The sequence below is a fragment of the Orcinus orca genome, chromosome 1 (assembly GCF_937001465.1).
Source record: "Orcinus orca chromosome 1, mOrcOrc1.1, whole genome shotgun sequence".
Lineage (NCBI taxonomy): Eukaryota > Metazoa > Chordata > Mammalia > Artiodactyla > Delphinidae > Orcinus > Orcinus orca.
This window is the reverse complement of record NC_064559.1, coordinates 12,230,664-12,252,194: the sequence shown is the minus strand read 5'-3', so window position 1 is coordinate 12,252,194 and position 21,531 is coordinate 12,230,664. Positions and strand designations below refer to the sequence as shown.

The following is a 21,531-nucleotide window of genomic DNA, read 5'->3' as shown; positions in this document are numbered from 1 at the left end:
CACCCAGGCCATTTCTTCTAAGCCACAGATATCTCTGATGCCATTTTAAAACATAATTTCAGCTTTGGAACTAGGAAGCATCATTCCATATTTTTTAATATTCTCATCACTCAATCAAGCAATAATAATGATTCTTCCATTGTAAATACATAGCCCTTTATGGTTTTCAAAATATTTTTACATTCTCATAGTAATCCTATGAGGTGGACACTGGTTCCCATCCTGATTTCTACATGTGAAGAGCTGAGGCTCAAAGAAAAATATCTTAAATTTTAAAATGTAATCAAAAGATGGTCTTTGGCCAAAGGCCTTATAGTCAGTCCCCAAACAGCTAAAGCACTCAGGACATAAAAATGCTAGTATAGAAAAGGTGAAATAGGAGGTGTGAGATTAGTGGCTTCGGATGTGTTGATATTGGTATGTTATATTCATGAACAACAGGAAATACACTAAAATATCTGGCCATGGGGCTCCATCACACCTCAAGCCAGTGTCTCAAGAATAGCTTTCTTTTGGCAGTCCCTGTGTGTTAGGACCCTGGGGAAAACAGGTGATTTCAACAAAGCTCTTTTAAAATTGTTCATTATATTTGATCCGAAACTTATTTTAAACTTCCCGCATAAATACTATTATCACTGCATTTATAATCACATAGCATTACATTTATCACAATAATTCATTTTTATGATGTTGAATCTTCCACTCTCTCATCTCTTTTCCTGTTCTCTCTGGCTCAGACCAAATTTTTTTCTCATTTGTCTCATTTCTAAAGAAATAAGGTCTTTCTCTGTGTGGCCTTAAGGTCAACTCTTGACTTTATTTATTTATTTATTTATTTATTTTGCCGTACGCGGGCCTCTCACTGTTGTGGCCTCTCCCGTTGCGGAGCACAGGCTCCGGACGCGCAGGCTCAGCGGCCATGGCTCACGGGTCCAGCCTCTCCGTGGCATGTGGGATCTTCCCGGACCGGGGCACGAACCCATGTCCCCTGCGTCGGCAGGCGGACTCTCAACCACTGCGCCACCAGGGAAGACGTCAACTCTTGACTTTAGATCGAAACTTTGCTGTTCTCCTGGTCACCTGAATTCTTACACAAATACATCCACTGAACTTAATCTGTAAACATTTCTTAGAACAATTTTTGTCTGCTTTTGCTTTTTTATTATTTTTTACTTATAACCCACAACTTATTTATAAAGTCAATTTGATTGTTCCCATTTTATGATTGAAGAAAGTGAATCATAGAAAGCTTATATGACTTTCTTCAAATACGAGCCAAAGTCAGAGTTCAAATTATTCTTTACTCTCCACTTGTACCTACTTCATTACAAGAAATCTCCAAGTTACAAAACAAGTTGTGCTCCAGAAATCATTCGTAAGTCAGTTATTTGGCACTTGAACTGCATTTTACCACACTGGGGAAAAAATGTTATAAATGGTGATTAGGTCCCTTGGCTGGCCTGCAAAAATCTATTTAACTCTTATGTAACTACAATATGATGCATTTGCAATAAAAATAAGAGAGAATGATAGTTGTAATTCTTGTTACAAAGAAAAAGAAAAATTATTTTTCCTGACGAAAAGCAGATGTAATTAGAAGATAGGGAAACAGATGAAATTTCAGAGAGTCTAGAGAGGATTTCAGGGTCCTTTGATGAGTGTTCCAGGTTGATGGCGCTCTGTCTTAAGCCCAGTTTCACTTGAAAACTTTGAGGATTTTTGTTAGATACTTCTCACTAGCGTAACCCACCTGACAGCTGTGATTATAGTCAATAGGGCTGATTGAATTGAATACCAAAAATAGGCTCTCTGAAATGATATTAACCAACCTAGGATGGTCAGAACAAATCGACAAACTAGAAAAAGTCTTCCTTCTATCCTGATGGAAGGGCCAAGAGGAGGTCTTGATTTTCCCATTCAGCCTAGGAGATTGCATCAGCTCCGGTAGCTTGGCTGAGGTCTGAAGAGAAGGCTTGGGAACATGAGTCATGGGTAGAGGCAAGAGAAAGCTTATGCCCTCTGTGATTTCTGTGGAGTATCTGTACAATGAGAGTTTCTAATTCCAAGAAATGGCAATTTATCTCATCAAGCAATTGCTTCTTACATTTTCTAGACCATCTTTCACTTAACCATACAAATAAACATCTTAAATTTCAATTAACTTTTTAAAAACTCTAGTGCCTTTTTAGATGGCCTTTGATTAATATGTTTTATTGTTTTCAGAACATTTGCATACAGCTTTTTCTTTTGTTAACAACAAAAGGTAGGATATATCCTTCAGTAAAAGGAAGCTTAAGGGAGCAGATCTTGCTGAGATGGCACGTTAAGAAAGTGATGGAAAAAAGATTAGAGTTTCTGCCTCCTGGGTCACTTTAGGGCTCTTACCAGTTTATCTACCTTATCTTCCCACTAGTTGGATAATACTTTTAACTACCAATGCTTTGTGTTGGGGATATCATTTGAGTGTTTTGTAGGAGGTGTTTATACCCAGGAGTGATTTACTGAAGAAGAGAGCAACTGTGTTTACTACAATTCAAAATCCTTCTCAGGGACTTCCCTGGCAGTCCAGTGGTTAAGACTTCGTGCTTCCACTGCAGTGGCTGTGGATTCATTCCCTGGTCGGGGAACTAAGATTCCGCATGCTGTGTGGGTTGGCCCCCCAATAAATCCTTCTCAATGCTCATTATAAAAGGAAGTCGGGATTGGCAGACTACTTTCCAAAGTGACGGTAAGGCTGATGAGAGAAGTAACATCTGCTTGATTTACATATATGTTTTGATATTTATAAATGCTTTGTCTTTTCCACTACAATAATTTATGAAGAAATTTTTTAACGTCTACATTAATTCTTCCATTTCTTACAGCGTTGATGTTTATATAGCTGAATGGCTGTGTGTGTGTGTGTTTGAGTATTTGATGAGCTCTATCTGAAAGGAAAATAAGTCAATAATGCTAAATTTGCATCCTAGTACGGTGAGTATCTTCTGGGTATTAGTGTTCACATTGAAACGTTATGCATCATTCTGGCATTCCCTGTTCAGAAATACCCCTGTTGAGCAGTTTATAAATTGGGTGAAAATATGCATAGGAATCTTCCTCATGGGTGACCTAGGTTTGTCATTACATGTACTCAGACTGAAAAGAGACGATTTCTTCTAGTACCTGTGTGTCTGACAGAGGTGGGGAGAGACTGGAGAGAGATTTCTCCAGAAGCTGTTTTGTCCACTCAGAAAAATGCCATGCCAGAAGGGTTAGTGAGCCAAACAATGGTTTTCTTTTTTTCTTGTTGGCTTTCACGTGTAGGTTAAATAGACCACTAGCATTTGATGACCTATTTTTCTTATTACACATTTCCACATTTTGTGTGTATGTTGGTCAGGAGGTGATAAGTGGGCAAGGGGAGAGGAAGAAGGCTGTCTGGTTTTGCCTTTGTTTGTTGACTGGACAGAAAAATATTACTGGTAATCTGAACACTAATTTTTCATTTACATTGAAGGCCTAGACCCTTTGGTGGAGGGGAAAAACTTAATAACAAAAATCTCACTTGAAGCAAATCCCAGCCATAGTATTCTTTTTCTTATGTGCAAGCATTGCTACCTGTAGGACATAGCATAGAAAACAAATTATTAAGCTCACGGCAACTTATGTGGCATGTTTTATTATTTTTTTAGCATTACATTCATTGGTTTAGGGGATAAAACTTTTGCATCTGATATCTTGGTTGCCACAGTTCTTAGCTTAGCTAATTAGTTTTTATTTTCTTTTGTTTATTCTTATTCTAGGACCTGAGTGACTTAGAGGAAAAATCATATTTTCTTGACATTTTTCAAAGACATAAAACATTCTTAAGATTATCCACATTATCTGAACCTACACAACTAATTGCTTCAGAGTAGCCCTTCATTTTGCCCATTATTCCTATATCAGAACACCCTAAGCATGATATTATTGAAAAGCTAAAGAATGATATTGGTATTTTCTGTGTCTTCTACCCCCTTCCCACCCCCATCCTAAAATGTTCTAATTCTTAACTGACACTTGCACATCTAGGATGAGGAGAGAAGACAGGCACTGAAAATAGAGATGGGGCAGGGAGGAAGTGGTCAGTGGGATAGGAGAGGGTTCTCAAGGTGCATGGTGTAGCTGGGAGGAAAGAAGAGGAGGCCTAACCCATGGCTGGTTCTGTTGCAGGTGAGCTGGGCTTCCCCCAGTGCTTTCACAACTCCTGCAAGAACCCTTGTTTTCAAAGAGCTGTTTTAAAATAGTTTTCCTATCTTCTTTACATAATTGCCTACCTGACTGTAACTGGATGATTTTATATCATTTTCTTTCTTAGGGTCAAGAAATTGGAGCATGGCTATGAACAACGGAAACAACGATTTTGTGGTTCTGAGCAATGGCAGCATCGCAACCAGTGCTACCAGCGCTAGTCCCCTCACCCCCTGTGATGGAGACCCTGCAGCCCAGCAACTCACCCCCAAAGAAGCGCCCAGAACAAAAGTGAGTCCAAATGGATGCCTGCAAGTTAATTGCACAGTTAAATCATCCTTTCTGCCTTTAGACAACCAAAGAACGCCTCAGATGTTATCCCTGTGCTGCCATCCTTGCCCATACCATCACCCTTTGACTACCCATGACAGTCACCAAGAGTGCCATCCCGAGGCTGGCCCCGCAGCACCTCCTGCTTTGGCCTCGTGTTGCATGCAGCCACACTCAGAGTATTCTGCATCTCTCTGTCCAAACCATTCACCTGTTTATCAGACAACGTGCTGTCTTCAGCCCTCTCCATCCTTCTGCCTGCATCATCCGTGGCCTGACCATTTTCAGCATCAGCCTGTGCCACAGCATATAGCCAACATAAGGTGAGTGGTCCAGTTGTTTTGCTGAACTTTCTCATCCAACTAATTCCACATGAATGTGGTTGTTGGTGTTGATTTCTCCCAAAGGAGGAGAGAAAAATGTATCAGGGATAGGAAACCAGTAAAAGTGCATATTTCAGGAATTCCCTGGCAGTCCAGCGTTTAGGACTCCACACTTTCACTGCCGAGGGCCCAGGTTCAATCCCTGGTCGGGGAACTAGGATCCCAAAAGCCACGTGGCGTGGCCAAAAATACCCAAAAACCAAAACAAAACAAAATGCATATTTTTTGGATTGTGTGAAGCCTACTAAAATGCAAATGAAGTAATATTATATCTGTTTTATCCATTAACTTCTTAGTCAATTAAACCCTTCCTTCCGTTTTCTCCTGTGAACTGGTTAGATGTCCCTGCTAGGCCTTGAATTATAAAGTTCAGTAAAAGGTTCTATTGTTAGTAATTTCTATTATTAAACATGGGGGATAGATATATTTGTGATGAGGCTGCCTAAACAGGAGTCTTATATTTGCTATTATTGATAGTGATCAACATTTACAAAAAAGAAGTACAAAACCAGTTGCTTCCTTATGGGTGTACTCACAATTTCTATTCATGTGGTTTGGGTGACTGTGTAATATGTTGAGATCGTATGAAGGCAACAATTCCTTTTAGCAGATGAAACCTATAAATGTGTAGCATAGGGCTTTAAAAAATATTTTTTGTAAAATGTTTTCAGATCTGGTAGATTGAAATGTACTAGAAAAATCTCTATCATTGCCAGTTCTCCTTCCCATTTCAGGCCATAGTTTCTCTGATATGTTCTTTCCAGCTATTTTTTCTGTGGGTAAGTTAAATCACATGTACTGCAGGTGAGCAATGGTGATATATTTTTAAAAATACTGAATACTTTATAGAGACCAAGAATTATTTCACATTTTTTGATAATAAAAAGTCTAAAAAGAGCTAGAAGACAGCCTTCTCATTGAATATTAGGGTATAATTTATATACAGGGAAATGCACATATTTAAGTGTATAGTTTGATCAGTTTTGACAAATGTATACACTAGTATAATGCACACCTTGGTCAGATGTAGAACATTTCTGTCACCCCAGGAAGTTCCTTTATGCCACTTCTTAGTCATTCCTTCTCTCTTCACCAGAAGCTCTGTTCTGAGTTCTGTTACCATAAATTATTTTGTTTGCTCTGAAACTTCATATGAATGGAATCATACAGTAGATACTCTTTCGTGTCTGGCAATTTTGACTCATAACATTTTTGAGACTGTCTAATTGCTCTGTGTATTAGTTTCCCTTTTTATTGCTGAGTAGTAATCCATTGTATGCATATAGCATATTCACTTTTAATTAAACAGTGAGTACAGACTTCCAGTTCTAAAATAAATAAGTCATGAGGATGTAATATACAGTATGGTGACCATAGCTAATAATACCGTATTGTATAGCTGAAAGTTGCTAAGAGAGTAGATCTTAAAAGTTCTCCTCACAAGAAAAAAAAATTTTGTAAATGTGTGTGGTAATGGATGTTAACGAGACTTACCGTGGTGATCATTTTGCAATATATACAAATATCGAGTCATTACGTTGTACACCTGAAACTAATGTAATGTTATATGGCAATTATATATCAAGTTTTTAAAAAGTCACATCCAGACAGGGATTAAGTAATAAATACTTTTCACCTTCATCAGATTTTAGATGCTGCTGAGATTATCTGGTTTCACTCTTTTGAAAAGAGAGGAAGAGAAAGATGGGGAAAATGACAAGGGGTGGGGGGCAGGGGGAGTCTTCTCTAGCGTGTTTCTACAGTTTCTGAATACATTTTTCCATATTAGATGTGAGAGTCTTTTAGTTTATAGAACTATAATAAAAACACTCACCAAAGCCATTTCTTAGAAGATTAGTCCTGACAGCATTGTGCTATATGGCCAGTTTTAGACTCTTTCCATTTTGAATGAAACAGTGTAAGTGGTTAGTTTTGAAATTATATGGTCATAAATATTGATGTTTCAGAATCATAAATTATATGGTTGCAGGATGTTAGATGAGAGAGAATTCTACATTTTGAAGCTGATCCCTCCTTTAAAAAACTTCACAAAGTAGTAAAACAACAGATAAGTAACCAATTGTTTCAATATGATAGGCATTGTCAGTATTTTCAGGACTTTGGCTTGGCATTTCTGAATGACCTAATTTTAAAGGAATGAGTGTCCTATATACATACAACTTTAAATAGAATGGCATTAAAAAACAAACTGAAAAAAAGTGCCATATTTGTCCATCAGGAACAGTTGTAGAGGAAACTGGAATTTTATGTGAGAAATCTTTCATATTAGAATTTTATCTCAAGAATTTGAGCCTTCTGATAAACTGCAACAGACATAGAATCTTTTTAAAGATGCCTGCGAAGGAATGGTATGTGTCCAGTTGTGTATATTACATACTTTCATTTTATATTATATATTTTCATTTTACATATTGTAAAATGTGTGCTCCCAGAAACTCTTCCCTATCTGCTACATTTATAAATTTACATAATCAACAATATTTACTGAATATTTGTATGTGCCAGGCACCAAAGATGTAGTTCTAAATGAGATGAGACTTTATTTTTTCGTTCATAGAGCTATAAGCTAGTAGGAAGGGAGACAGAAAAGCAAACAGGCAGCTACAATATTGTGATAAGAGATACCAAGAAGGGACATACAGGGATGAAAATGAAAAACATTACAAATGGAGAAGAGGTTGTCTTGTAGACAGTGGGAATAGTTTGTGTAAAGATTTATAAAGTAGTGTGAGCACAGCTCCAGCATAGCTGAGTATGACTAGGCCCTGAAGGAACAAAGAGTAATAGCAAGGGGAGAGGTATATTGGGATTAAGTCCTGAGGGGCATTGTGAATCACATTAGGAGATCTCAGGACTTTATCCTGAGGCCAGTGGAGAAGCAGTATAGATTTTTGTGTGTGCACGACTTTTTTATTATGAAAAAATATATAGAACATAAAATTTATCATTTGAACCATTTGTATGTGTACAATTCAGTAGCATTAAGTACATTCACATTGTTGTGCAACCATCACCACCCTTCTTTCTCCAGAACATTCTTCATCTTCCCAAACTGAAACTCCATACCCATTAACAATAATTTCCCATTCTTCCCTCCCCCAGCCCCTGTCAACCACCGTTCTATTTTCTATCTCCATGAATTTGGCTATTCTAGGTACCTCATATAAGTGGAATCATACAGTACTTGTTCTTTTATGACTGTCTGATTTCACTTAGCATACTGTCTTCCAGGCTTATCCAAGTCATAGCATGTATCAAAATTTTCTTCTTTTGTAAGGCTGAATAATATCCCATTGTATGTATATACCACATTATGTTTATCCATTTATCTGTCGATGGACACTTGGATTGCTCCACCTTTAGGCTATTGTGAATAATGTTGCTATGAACATGTGTATACAATATTTGTTGGAGTTCCTGCTTTCACTTCTTTTGGTTATATACCCAGAAGTGCAGTTACTGGATCATATGGTAATCATATGTTTAACTTCTTGAGGAACCACCAGACTGTTTCCACAGCTGCTGTGCACATCCTTGCTGACGCTTGTTCTTTTCTGTTTTTTTTTTTAATTGTTTTATAATAGCCATCCTAATGGGTGTGGCATTACAGATTTTTAAGCAGAAAAGAAACACTATCAGATACACATTTTAGAGAGGTCCATAAACTGCATGGTGGAGAGTAGATTGAACTGGGTCAGGACTACTGTAGGGAGGAAGACCGTTGGAAGACTTGTTATAGTAATTCAGGTGAGAGCTGGTGGTGACTTGATCCAGGATTTAGAAGTAATTTCAGCTAGAGAGATTTATGAGGTAGAATCTACTAGGTCTGGTGAACAATTGGATATGGGGGAGGAAGGGAAGAAGAATCACAACTGATTTTCAGTTTCCTGAAACTGAAACTAGATGGGTAGATGGTAATGTTGATCACTAAAATGGAGAGGACAGGAGAAGAACTCCAAGCAAGCAGAGCTTTTGGGGATGGAGGGTGGGGCAGTAACAGTGGAAGAGTGTGATCCTTTGAGCTTTCTTGAAAGAATGAGGATGCTGAGTAATACGTAACAATTACATTGAGGGTAACAATACTGTTGGAAATTATCCTAGGATGAAAACTACAGCTTTTAGGTTCAGCCCAGCATGTATTTATTTGCAGAATTGTGCTGTGGGCAAGGAACTAAGCCAGGTGCTGTGTCTGTCTTTCCCAAACCAGTAATATACCCACCGAAGCAAATGTGGACATGGATATAGCTACTGTGTAAGGGAGAGCAGGGCAGTTGGGGATAGGTTATGCGGGATGTCCTCGCTGAGAAATTCTGTAAATGAGGAAGCCATGTGATACTTTGCTGCCTTTTATTAGTTATTCTACCCAACACTTTTAGGAAACTTAGTACGAAGGTTCTAGAGGCTGATCTCTATCAGGAATGTTAATGTTCTAAATCTATTTTCCTTTTGTGATTTCTTGCATGTTGTTTTTTAAAAAATTGATAATCTCAAATACTTAATGAAGTATTATTCAATTAATGTTTAAGATGTATTCATGACTTGATAAAAGTATATTCACATCACTTAAAAAGTATCTTAAAGGTTGATGGCCTTGGAGTAAAATTGTGTACAGATGGAAGATCCTAGGCACTTTCAATTGCTATTGCTCTTTGCACCTACACCACAAATGCGCCCACCTGGTTGGTATTTTGTTTTATTTTATTTTATTTTTATTTATTTATTTTTTTGCGGTACGTGGGCCTCTCACTGTTGTGGCCTCTCCCGTTGCGGAGCACAGGCTCCGGACGTGCAGGCTCAACGGCCATGGCTCACGGGTGCAGCCGCTCTGCGGCATGTGGGATCCTCCCGGACCGGGGCACGAACCCGTGTCCCCTGCATCGGTAGGCGGACTGTCAACCACTGCGCCACCAGGGAAGCCCCTGTTTTATTTTTAAAGTTGTTATTTGTTTGTAAAGTACTTAAACCATAGAGAATGTTTTAAAGAGTCAAATAGAAAATATAATTTTGTCCCAGGTCATTTGCCGCCTCCTTTCCATCATTCATATTCCCATTTCCCTTTTGCCCACCTTCTGTACTACGGTAAGTTCTGTTTCATCCCTTCTTGACTCTTTAAGCTGTAATAAATCTATCTAAAAGATTCATTATAATCAACCACTTGTATATGTCTTTTGCTTTTTAAAACTCTCTGTTAAGCTTCTGGTTGATTAAATTAAGACCATTGCAAGGATCACATTTAGAATATTCTCTTTTGATTCCATTTATCACCAAATATTAAGTAGTTCAAATAGATCTCATTTTAAAGCTTCTGGCTTTTTCATTTGTAGATTCCTATCCTTATACCCATCACTCAGCTGTTAATTAATGTGACTAATTGAGAACACCAAGGAGTTAAAAATGGCAGAAAGTAGTCTCTCCCTACCATGAGACAGAGCCCATACCCGTAAGTCCTAAACGTAGCTGATCTTCAGGGTCACCAGGGGAGTTAAAGAATAAAATAAGTATGATAATAATAAAGCGAAGTTCCTTTTGCAATAGAAACAATAAAGCACTCAGGAGTTCAGAGGTGAGAACGATCCCTGGAGGTTAGTAAGGTTAGGGGCAGGCTGAGTGAGAAGACAGAATTTGAGTGACCCTTGAAGGATGACCAGGACATGATAAAGGGACTGCCTGCAGGACGCAGAACGTAGAAGTTGGGGGGGAGTTGGAAGGGGAAAGCGTACAAAAATAAAAGTCTACTTAAGGAAGTGTAAAGAGAAGAGGATGGCCAGAGTGAAGGGGTCATTTGGTTGGTCAGGGGAGACAGCTTTTCCTAATTTTACATCCTGAATACAGTCAAGTTATCTAAAAGGCTGAATGGTAATGATTTGCTCTTTATCCTACAGAGATCTGGAAAATGCTTCTCAGGAACCAGTCACATTCCATGTGAGCTGGTTGAAGCAAAGTTTTGAATGATTCATTTGGAAACCTTCTTACTGCCGTATTAAAGTGAAAGGGTAATGGTATTATGACACAATTAATAAGGAGTTCTGCATCCAAAAATAGCATACAAGATTTCTAATCCAAACTGTACTTATGTTTTAATTTGGTGTTGCAAAAAATGTTCTTGATTGTAATAGGGGACTCCATAAATGATACTTGGCAATGGCCATAGACTCATTATCATGGTAGGGAACCTGTGGTAGTTTTGGGTGCCTGCCAAATGCATTTTTATTTCTCTGAAGGTGATTTTGTAGACAGATGGTCACGTTGAATGTTCCCCATGGCACCCTGGAGGAATTAGAGCTATACTGAGTTAAGAAGGCTTGGCACAGAGGGGACCACGGAACTCTAGCATTAGCTCAGCCCCTGAAAGCTTAAGTAAACATGGTCCCTGCCTCCCCATACATTGTGACTATATAATTTTAGTAACCTATATTTCCTTTCTCCTCGGGTTCTTTACTAGTTTTCCAATTTCACACTCACTTTTCTCAGAGGTTTTCTTTTTGTTTCCCCTTAGGACACTAGTTACTTTCTATGAAGGGAACTCTTTTTCCTAAAAAGTAAGAAATGAGAATTCTTGTATTATGTTAAAAGAGATAGAATCTACCACTTGAAATCTGCTTCTTCTGTATATGTTGTATCATAACGTCCAGGGGTAAATCATAGACCTGAGCATCATTTTCCAAAGGGTCTTACTTTGCTACACCTGGCCTGCAATGCTCCACCCTTTCCCCTTCCCTGAGCCCCGGCAGTTGTGTTATTTTAGTTAGTTAGGAAATTTGAACCAAAAATCACTCTGAACACTTCATCAGCAGTGTAGTGTGAACCTTGGCATTAACACCGATCCCAGAGTCTCTGATTTGCCCAAAACGCCAGACTCAACTCAAATGGCTCTTCTAAGGTGTCGGAGCAACGAACGGAGAAATTCAACGTTGCTCACTTATTTAGCAAGAATTTAATGAATACTTAGTAAGTGTTAAGTGCTGGAGACAGAGGTAAAAACTGCAAGCATGGCCCCCAATTTCAAAGATGTAGAGGTAATGTGGACAAGGTAAGATACTTAGATTTCAGCATGGGCTGACCTCAGATAGATAGCCTTCTTTTATCTACAAATATTGACTGCTGTATTCTCTGGAGCACAAAAGTTAAATATCAGAGCTTTTGCAGGAGCACAAGCCAAAAAGAAGAACCAGACTATGTATCGTTTTCTAAATTCATTTTCTCCGCTTTTCCTCTCTTACCATTGGAAGGTTACTGATAGCTAAATAATCATTTGTCTTTATATACAATTGCCATAAATAGTAACCTGGCCAGGACGGCTTGGCAGGTGTCTTTGGCAGGAAGGAATGGTTAAACTGCTTTCTTTAGACCTGTGATGTTCAGGAGGGTCCAATAAGATTAAAAATTCAGTTCTTCTGTCACGCTAGGCACATTTCAAGTGCTCAAAAGCCAGAGGTGACGAGTGGCTACCATATTGGACAGCACAGATACAGAACGTTTCCATCATTGCAGAAACTTTCATTAGAGGACTATCTTTCTTGCCTCTGTTAAAGCAACTGAGATCCCTTTTTAACCTCTGTGGCAGCAAATGGAGCACGTATGATGTAGAGTAACAGCAGTATTAGGCAGTAAATACCCTTTTTGGTCAGCATAATTCTAATTAATTGGAGTATGATTGCTTGTATTTTGTTTGAAATATAACATTAAGAAATGACAAAAGATAAAATCCCTTTTCTTCAAAAATCTGAAAGACTAAAGCCCCATATTATAAAAAATCGTAGCCAGTAGGCAATATCCTTCGACATCTTCTAGAAGCCACAGTTACATCTTACAAAAACTTCTGCAGATCAAGCCAAAGGCGAAAGTATCAACTTATTGAATTTTTAGTTGCCTGGGCTTTTTGGTTTTTGTGTTTGTTTTTTATTGAAGTATAGTTGATTTATGGCCTGAGCTTTTTGTAAGTAGATCTAAAGTACAAATGTCAAACCAAATTTTTTCTGAAAAGTAGATAAATAAGTACAGCTAGCCTCTAGAAGTAATTCCTTAGTGCTGTATTACAGCTCTCACTTTTCTTTCCTCAACCCTTCCTCCTTTCCTCACTACACAACATGAGGTGGGAAGAGCATGGGCTTTAGAAGGGAATCCCTGTGTTTGAATGAATCCTGGCTCTGCCATTGAATAGCTTGGTGATCTTGGGTAAATCTGTCTCTGTAAAAATGGAATAACAGTGGTTATTTTTTTCACATAGCGTAGTGGCTAGAACCAAATTATTAGTCTCCTTTCTCTTCTCCTTCTACATTTGTTCCTTTCATTTTCTTCTCTTAAATTTTTGTTGTTGTTGTTGTTCTTTGCTGTGTGCACTTAATTCTGTTAGTATTGTGGCAGAAAGCAAGCTGTTACTGAATCCTGATTTAAATGAATACACGATGTATTTATAAATTGCGTACTTTTTACCCCATCGACCTACAGGAAAGAGCAAGTGGGAAAGATGGTCACTAATTTGCCTTCTAGAAGAGGAAAAGGGGGCTTGTTGAGAATAAATGGGCCTCTACAGCCCCAAAGACTCAGAGCCTTTATCCTTTATACTAATTGTGACATCTGATTATGACAGTTAACTTTAGAAGTCTGGTAAGATTTAATCTTGATTTCACTGAAACCAAGGTGTATTTTTACATTTCTTAAAGTAGTCAAAATTAACTTTTTTAAAACAGGATAATGTTTGTAAAATTTAAAATGTTCCAAGCTTGCTTGCCAAAGTAAGTCAGTTTGGCAGTCAGATTGAGTGAAGGCCTATTTTATTAGTGGGACTTCTTTTAGAGACTTCTTTATACTATAAATGAATTTTAGAGTGTGCTATGCCTCATGGAATGCATTGCACAGTCTGTAATACATTTCAGACTATGAGCCTTGGTCATCTCTTTCTTTAATAATAAATGTCAGGAAACAATACCCTCTTTATTTCTTGAAATTAATATAACATTTTGGAATGAAGCAAATATATTCTTTAATTACCCCCTTTCTATAGTACTCCTACTTGTTTAGCAGGTTCTAGAGAGTAAAGGAAAAAAAGAGGAATGGTTCAAATTTTTCTTTTCGGTTAAAAAGGTAAAATATTTAGCAAACAGTAAAACATAAAAGACATTGTTGTGGATCAGACACATCTCTGACTCCAGGAAAAAAACCAATTGTACTACTGCATCTTCTTTCCAAACTTAAGCGGATTGTTAGGTGTAATTTAAAAGACTTTATAGAACTTAACATTTATAGGAGAATTTTCATTGCTATACTATGTTGTGTTCTTTTCAGAAAAATTGATTCTACAAAATTATGTCTTTTTGAAAAAAACCACACAAACCAGAGAGTCAACTACTTGGTATTTTGGAGTTTAGTGCCTGGGGCATAACTGGAACTCAAATATTTGTTGAATGAATGATTATCACTCCTCTTCCCCAATTCTCAGGACATCTTTTTTTACATGAAAAATTGACAAAGCTTAGATTTTTTAAAAACCTCACAAAGTCAGATTGGTCCCTGCCATCAAGCCATTTATTGCCTAATAGGAGAGAGATGATTGGGGCAAAAATAACCACAGTCTCTGAGAACCAAAATCAGAGTTTAGAGGGAGATGGAGTCATAGGATAGCTTAGAGAAAGCACCATGGGAGATGAAATGGGTCTTTCAAAAACAGACAGGAGACCAACTGCCTGAAGTATGGGAAAGGAGGCCGGCAGCACATGGGCGTGGGAGCAAGTGTGAGGCAGCCTGGCAGGCAGTGTCCTTTGTCTGGAGAAGAGCTCAGAGGAGGTGGCCCAGGGCATTGTGCCTATTGGGTTCATCTCATTCGACCTTTGGAGAACAATATGCTATAGTTAGTCAAAGAAGACTGCTCCCCCAAAACAGTGGATTCCAAATGTTGTGGAATCATCATAAAAAGCACTTATTAAGTGTCTAAGTACTTTATATGCAAATTACATAGTTCTAATACCTTTGATTCATTGATATTTCCCAAGGCTCGTTTGTTGAACCATTTCTTTTGTACTGCTTTTTGTGTATCTCCAGGGCCTACGAAGGTGCCTGGCATTTAGTAAACACTCAGAAATTGTTGAATGAAATGAATAAATAATTGAACATCAGTCAAGTCATTTTTATGCAGAACTCAATTTTGTGTTGTCTTGATAGTGAAAATCAGGCACATTGGTCTCCTGGAGTAAGATATTTCCCAAACAATGGGAGAAGGTTTAAAAGGCTTTGTTCCCTTAAAAACCCTGTTTTATTAATTGTTGTTTGAGTCTGTTTGCGGGGATAGCTCCTCCTGTCCTTTAAATCCCCCCCCCACAATGCCTTGTTTTTTAACTTTAAAAAAATATTACAGCCTCATTCATGAAGACGTAAGAAAGGAAAGGTAAAGCCCCTGTTCACTCCCGCAGCTCCTAAGCTACTTTCATAAATGATTCTGGAGCCCTTTTGAGGAAGACAGGGAGGAGCCAGGAGACTCTGTGCACTGGGGGGAGTCAGCCCAGAATAACCTTTCTGTTTGCTCAGCTCTGGCCACCTCTAGGATATTTGCAAATCTAGTATAAGAGATTTTATAAGCAGTCAGCAGATTATAGAACTGATGGATGAAACATAAATTCCTAAATAAGAGTTGGGGTTTTTCTTTGTCCATATGTATTTTATGACTTAGAATAAAACGAGAGGGTCCAGGGCCAGATTTGATGCCATATTCTATATGAATTTGCTGAGTTGTTGGTTTAGGTAAATTAATTACTTCTCCCCATTTGAATGGTACAGGGAGGGCTCTGATAGTTATCAAATAGCTTGAGATTCAAGCATGATGATTTCTACAGGAATGTGAGCAGTTTACTCTTTCTAAACACTATTTTGTGTGTCTAGTAAGAAACAAGGATGGACAGTTAATACATTCATTCCTTCAGACCCTCTTTGTGCATCTGTGGTCACTTGGGCCTGCCCACCTCCCCCTTCCTAAAACACTGCTTTCATTATGTCACTCCTCTGCTCAGAAATCTTCCATGGTTTCCCCAAACTCCTTGACCTGACAGTGAAGGTCCCTTTAAAGGGACGGAGTGTGTTTTGTGGGGGAAGGAAAGGTAGTTCAGGGAGGAGGAATCTTCTAGCCCTGGTGAGGAACGAGGTGACAGATATCAGTGAATAAGATTACTGTATCAGACTTTTTCCCCCTACACTTTAGAAGTTTAAATAGAAATCTGATTAATGATTGTATCTTCGTTTCCACTTATATATAATCGAGAACTAGACTTAGATACTTTTTTTGGTCCTGGCCAACACTAAATATTCTGAGTCTTTGTTTTCTAGGTATTATTCTGAAACTTTGTTTTTTAGCTGTCAGCCATTGACCTACCTTATTGGCTACCAGAAACTAAAACTACTTCATTGTAAAGCAGTCGCCAGGAGAGATTTATTTAAGTGTATTATTTGATTGTTAAAAGGTCTCAATCTAATGCAGAATTAAACCCTACATTGAGCTCCAAATTGTATTAATTTTTTTTAACCTCCTTACCCCTGACCTCCATCTCCCAAAGCTTAAAATTCTAAGTGAGCAGCATTAGTATCTGGTGAGTATTTTGGCTTGAGGATTTTAAACTTCATTCCAGCATTCATTCCAGCCTCTCAAGTTAGTTAAGTTTAATAAGATTTTTCTGGCTTTCTTATGAGCTTTCCTTGGATCTCCCATTAGTGATGATTATTCACATCTTATTAAGAAAAGTATATATTACACTCTCATTTAGCATGTTTTCTGTGGGGCTCACAGCAACAGTCTGGCATGAAAAAGTTTGAGTTTAAGGGCAAGTGCTTTATAATTTAGTATAACTTTAAAATGTAACACATGGGGCTGTTTGGCTTATAACCTCCAGCTTAAGTATGCAAATTTAACTCCATGGGCTGAGGAAGAATGGTTTCTTTCAAGCAAACCTACTTTTCAGTCATTTAAAAATATTTTTAATTAACCAGTTGTCCTTTTCAGAATGCTAATTGCTTTAAACTATTTCTTTTAAAAAAAAAGAAAAAGTCATTCTTAGATTCCTCTTTTGGGGTGTGCATTGCACAGGACCAGAAACATGTGAAATTCTGACCTCCGGTACGGTTCCTTCCTCCTCCCCCTTATAAGTGGCAGAGGCAAAATGTATTTGAAAATGAATTTCCCATGCCTTGCTTCCCTCACTGTTTAGTGAACAGCAGAATAGCTGCCCTTTGACTACTGATCTGCTAGGCCTGGAGCTCTATCTTCTTAAGAAGAAATAATTATTTAATTATATAAGAGGAAATTACACCCCTCCCTGTTTTCACCCAATTTTGTAAAACACAGTTCTTTTCTTGTTTACTGCAATAACTAGAGGGAAAAAATAACATAATTTCTGGCTTGCTTCTTAGGGCCAGGCTCTACTAATAAGAGAATAATTTCTTATTAACTTAAATTGGAACTCAAGCTGTTACATGAAAGCCTGATTTGTTCCAGCTTTACAGAGTTTTGAGTCTGAGTGGGACAGACAGGGAATATTGTACATTATGCACAAAGCATATTTTTCTTGTGGAACGTCACACAGAAATGCCTTCGTGGGTTACCAGGCTCTGTCACTAATTGATGTAACGTTTAGTTAGATCCAATGAGTGTGCAGTTGTGCCTTTCAGCATTCCCATTGGATAGATGTCCTTAAATGTCAGGTATTTTTCTTTTGCCAGCAAGTGTGGTGAAATTGGCATGGGGATTTATAAATATGTGAAAAATGCACATTTTTATCATTCTTCACAGCAGTCTTTTATCACATCTCTGCAGTATTAATGTCTCCAGGGGGAAAACTGTAAATTATATAACAGATAAATTGGAGGTGAGTTTTTCTTAGCTAATCAGTAGCCACTGGTTGCTTAAGCAATAAAGTAGACTGAAATGAAAGACAGCAAAGGAAATTCAGCAGTAGGATTGCGCATAACCCACAGACATTTCAGCAGTTTTCTGCCTTAGACTGACGTATTCCTGTCAGTTATAAAGAGAACATAAATTTTTATATTTAATGTGTAGACATTAATTATTGAAGGTAGGAATGGTCATAATCAGGGGTCTAGATATACCTTGAGAGGTAAATTCAACATGGGTTTAAATATGATTTTAGTATCACATAGTTTAGAAATTAAGTATTTTATTTTTCTTTAGTTAAAAGAACTAATCTCAGATAGTCTGTTTAAAAGTCATGATTTAAAAGAAAAACAGTTCATCACTGTGAATTAAGTCTATAAAATTTAAACTTCGAGTACACTTAAATGGAACATTATATGTTTTCCACTGATGAAATCTTCATCAAGATTTCAAAATGGGAAGAGATGAGGAACATTTTGAAGAGGTATATCTCCTCTTTCACCCACAGATATAGGCTTTGCATGGAAATATAATCACCTATAAAGCATTTCTATGTTAATAATGTACTTGACTATATCTGGTCATGTAAGCAATTAAGAATATTTAGTTCTCCATCAACACTGCAATTTGGATCATATTTAAATTATTTCTTATTCTGCTATCACATGAGTATCTCTTTTGTATAATTTTATAACAAAATAACCTTTCTAAGAATTTTAATAGTAAGTTTTATCATTATTACAAATATTCTAAAATATTCCAAAATAATGAATGATAGTCTCTGAGTATAAAGAATTTTTCTGGAGGGTGGGAGGGAGGGAGACGCAAGAGGGAAGAGATATGGGATCATATGTATATGTATAACTGATTCACTTTGTTATAAAGCAGAAACTAACACACCATTGTAAAGCAATTATACTCCAATAAAGATGTTAAAAAAAAACAAAAACAACAACAAAAAAGAATTTTTCAAAGTTGTGAAGTAGGACTTGGTCGTGCATTGTACCTGTATTTGGTGAAGAAAATGGACTTTAATGGCATAAGGTCTCAAGTTTATAAAAGAGTATTAATGATTTTATTGAACCCTTACTATATACCGGACATTGTACTATATTTTACATGCACTCTCTGATTTAATCCTGAAAACAGCCCAAGGAATTCAGAGCTATTACTGTCATTTCCATTTTATAGATGAAGAAACTATGGTTTGGAAAAATTAAATAGTGTTTAAAAGATTAATTAAATGGCTAATAATAACCAGTAGAGCCTGGAATTGAGTCTTGGTCTGTCTGATTGTGAAGCCTTTCCTCTTAGTCACATCTCTGTGCTGCTCAAACGTAAGAGAATGAATTTTTTTTTTTTTTGCTAAATTTTTTTAGTTTTAGCAGTAGTTCAAGAAACAATTACTGAGTGCTAGCTATTTAGTAAGCACTTGTGCATATTCATTCTTGAAACCACAGAGCTGAGATCCCACTGATCACAGATCACAGTCATCACAGATCACACAAATAATCATGAGAAGCACAGATAACTTGCCCCAGGCTGCCCAAGTCCTTTTTAGATCACGGAAAGGGTATATTCACAGCGCTTCCTTGCACAGATCCCAAGGAAGAATCCTGCCTGATTTCTCCCATCTGTTTGTACCATGTCCCTAGTGTACTTAAACACTAGTGGGGGAGGGAACACTCTTGCACTGCTGGTGGGAATGTGAATTGGTTCAGCCACTATGGAGAACAGTATGGAGGTTCCTTACAAAACTACAAATAGAACTACCATACGACCCAGCAATCCCAATACTGGGCATATACCCTGAGAAAACCGAAATTCAAAAAGAGTCATGTACCAAAATGTTCATTGCAGCTCTATTTACAATAGCCCGGAGATGGAAACAACCTAAGTGCCCATCATCGGATGAATGGATAAAGAAGATGTGGCACATATATACAATGGAATATTACTCAGCCATAAAAAGAAACGAAATTGAGCTATTTGTAATGAGGTGGATAGACTAGAGTCTGTCATACAGAGTGAAGTAAGTCAGAAAGAAAAAGACAAATACCGTATGCTAACACATATATATGGAATTTAAGAAAAAAAAATGTCATGAAGAACCTAGAGGTAAGACAGGAATAAAGACGCAGACCTCCTAGAGAACGGACTTGAGGATATGGGGAGGGGGAAGGGTGAGCTGTGACAGGGCGAGAGAGAGTCATGGGCATATACACACTAACAAACGTAGTAAGGTAGATAGCTAGTGGGAAGCAGCCGCATGGCACAGGGATATTGGCTCAGTGCTTTGTGACAGCCTGGAGGGGTGGGATAGGGAGGGTGGGAGGGAGGGAGACGCAAGAGGGAAGAGATATGGGAACATATGTATATGTATAACTGATTCACTTTGTTATGAAGCAGAAACTAACGCACCATTGTAAAGCAATTGTACCCCAATAAAGATGTTAAAAAAAAAAAACACTAGTGGGGGGACACACACAAGTAGGTTCTTGGACATGCTAGTAGTAAGAAATAGATTTTCCACATTTTAGATGTAACATTTCCTTTGTGTCTAAACTGAATTCTCTATCTAAATGTCATACTCCACGCTGTCATCTTCAGGGTTTTGGGTGCCTTTGCTCCAGCTCCAAGACTACCAAACAGTGCTCGCTGTACGAAGACGGAAACTGTAGACCTTTCTTATTATGACTTCATGCAGCCTGGCATAGCTCAGTCCTCACTGCTAACTCCTAAATGTACTTCCTCCAGCAGCTTTTTCCACGTAAGCCTCTGTCTCTAGTTTACTCAAAGCACAGTTTACTCTCTCAACCCCTGAACCATGGGCAGCATCACCTCCTACTATATTATGAAAACAACTGAAACTTTGGTAGAGTGTAGCATAGAGGTTAAGAGGGTGGGCTCTGCAGTAGATTGCCTGGGTTTGAATCCTGCCTCTAACACTAACTGTGTGAGCTTGGGCAACTTATTTAACCTCTCTGTGCTTCAGTTCCTTGTCCATAAAATCTATACCTACTGCATAGGATTGTTTTAAGAATTAAAAAATAGTTTAGGGCTTCCCTGGTGGCGCAGTGGTTGAGGGTCCGCCTGCCGATGAGGGGGACGCGGGTTCGTGCCCCGGTCCGGGAAGATCCCACCTGCCACGGAGTGTCTGGGCCTGTGAGCCATGGCCACTGAGCCTGCACATCCGGAGCCTGTGCTCCGCAACGGGAGAGGCCGCAGCAGTGAGAGGCCCGCGTACCAAAAAAAAAAAAAAAAAAAAAGTTTAATATATGTCAAGTGTTTAGGACAGTGTTTGGCACATACTGAAGTTGTTAAATGTTGACTATTATTATTTTTAATATATCAGTACACTTAATGCTTTTACTTTATATGACCTCTTTCCTTTTTAATGACTTGCAGTCTGACTTTTACCATCACTCCTTTCCTGGCGATACTGGGGTCAGTGACCTCTTTGAGAAGCTCATCTCATTTGTTCTCCTTAGTTCGAGAGCATGTAATCCCCATTTACCATCCCTTCATAAGCTGTCTTCTTTTTTGCATTTCATGACTCTATGCTTTTCATCACCCTATGCCTTTCCTTCTTATCCTATGTGCTGTGACCGTTTCTGCCCTCTCTCACTGTTGATGGAGTCTCCTTTTCCGCCCTTCACATGACTGTCATTTCCATAATACCTTGCTTATTGTTTATTTCTTACCCCTTCTCAACTG

General features: G+C 38.1%; 1 protein-coding gene across 3 annotated transcripts in view; it reads left to right on the top strand.

Annotated features, from left to right (window-relative positions):
- DISP1 (dispatched RND transporter family member 1) overlaps window positions 1-21,531 on the top strand; it is a 211,191-nt gene that overhangs the window by 149,799 nt on the left and 39,861 nt on the right. For all 3 annotated transcript variants that reach the window (XM_049705587.1, XM_049705577.1, XM_004271005.3), the window contains exon 2: window positions 4,337-4,862. In XM_049705587.1, the coding sequence (XP_049561544.1) occupies window positions 4,354-4,862 (509 nt within the window). In that variant the 5' untranslated portion in view covers window positions 4,337-4,353. The remainder of the gene's footprint in view (window positions 1-4,336; window positions 4,863-21,531) is intronic.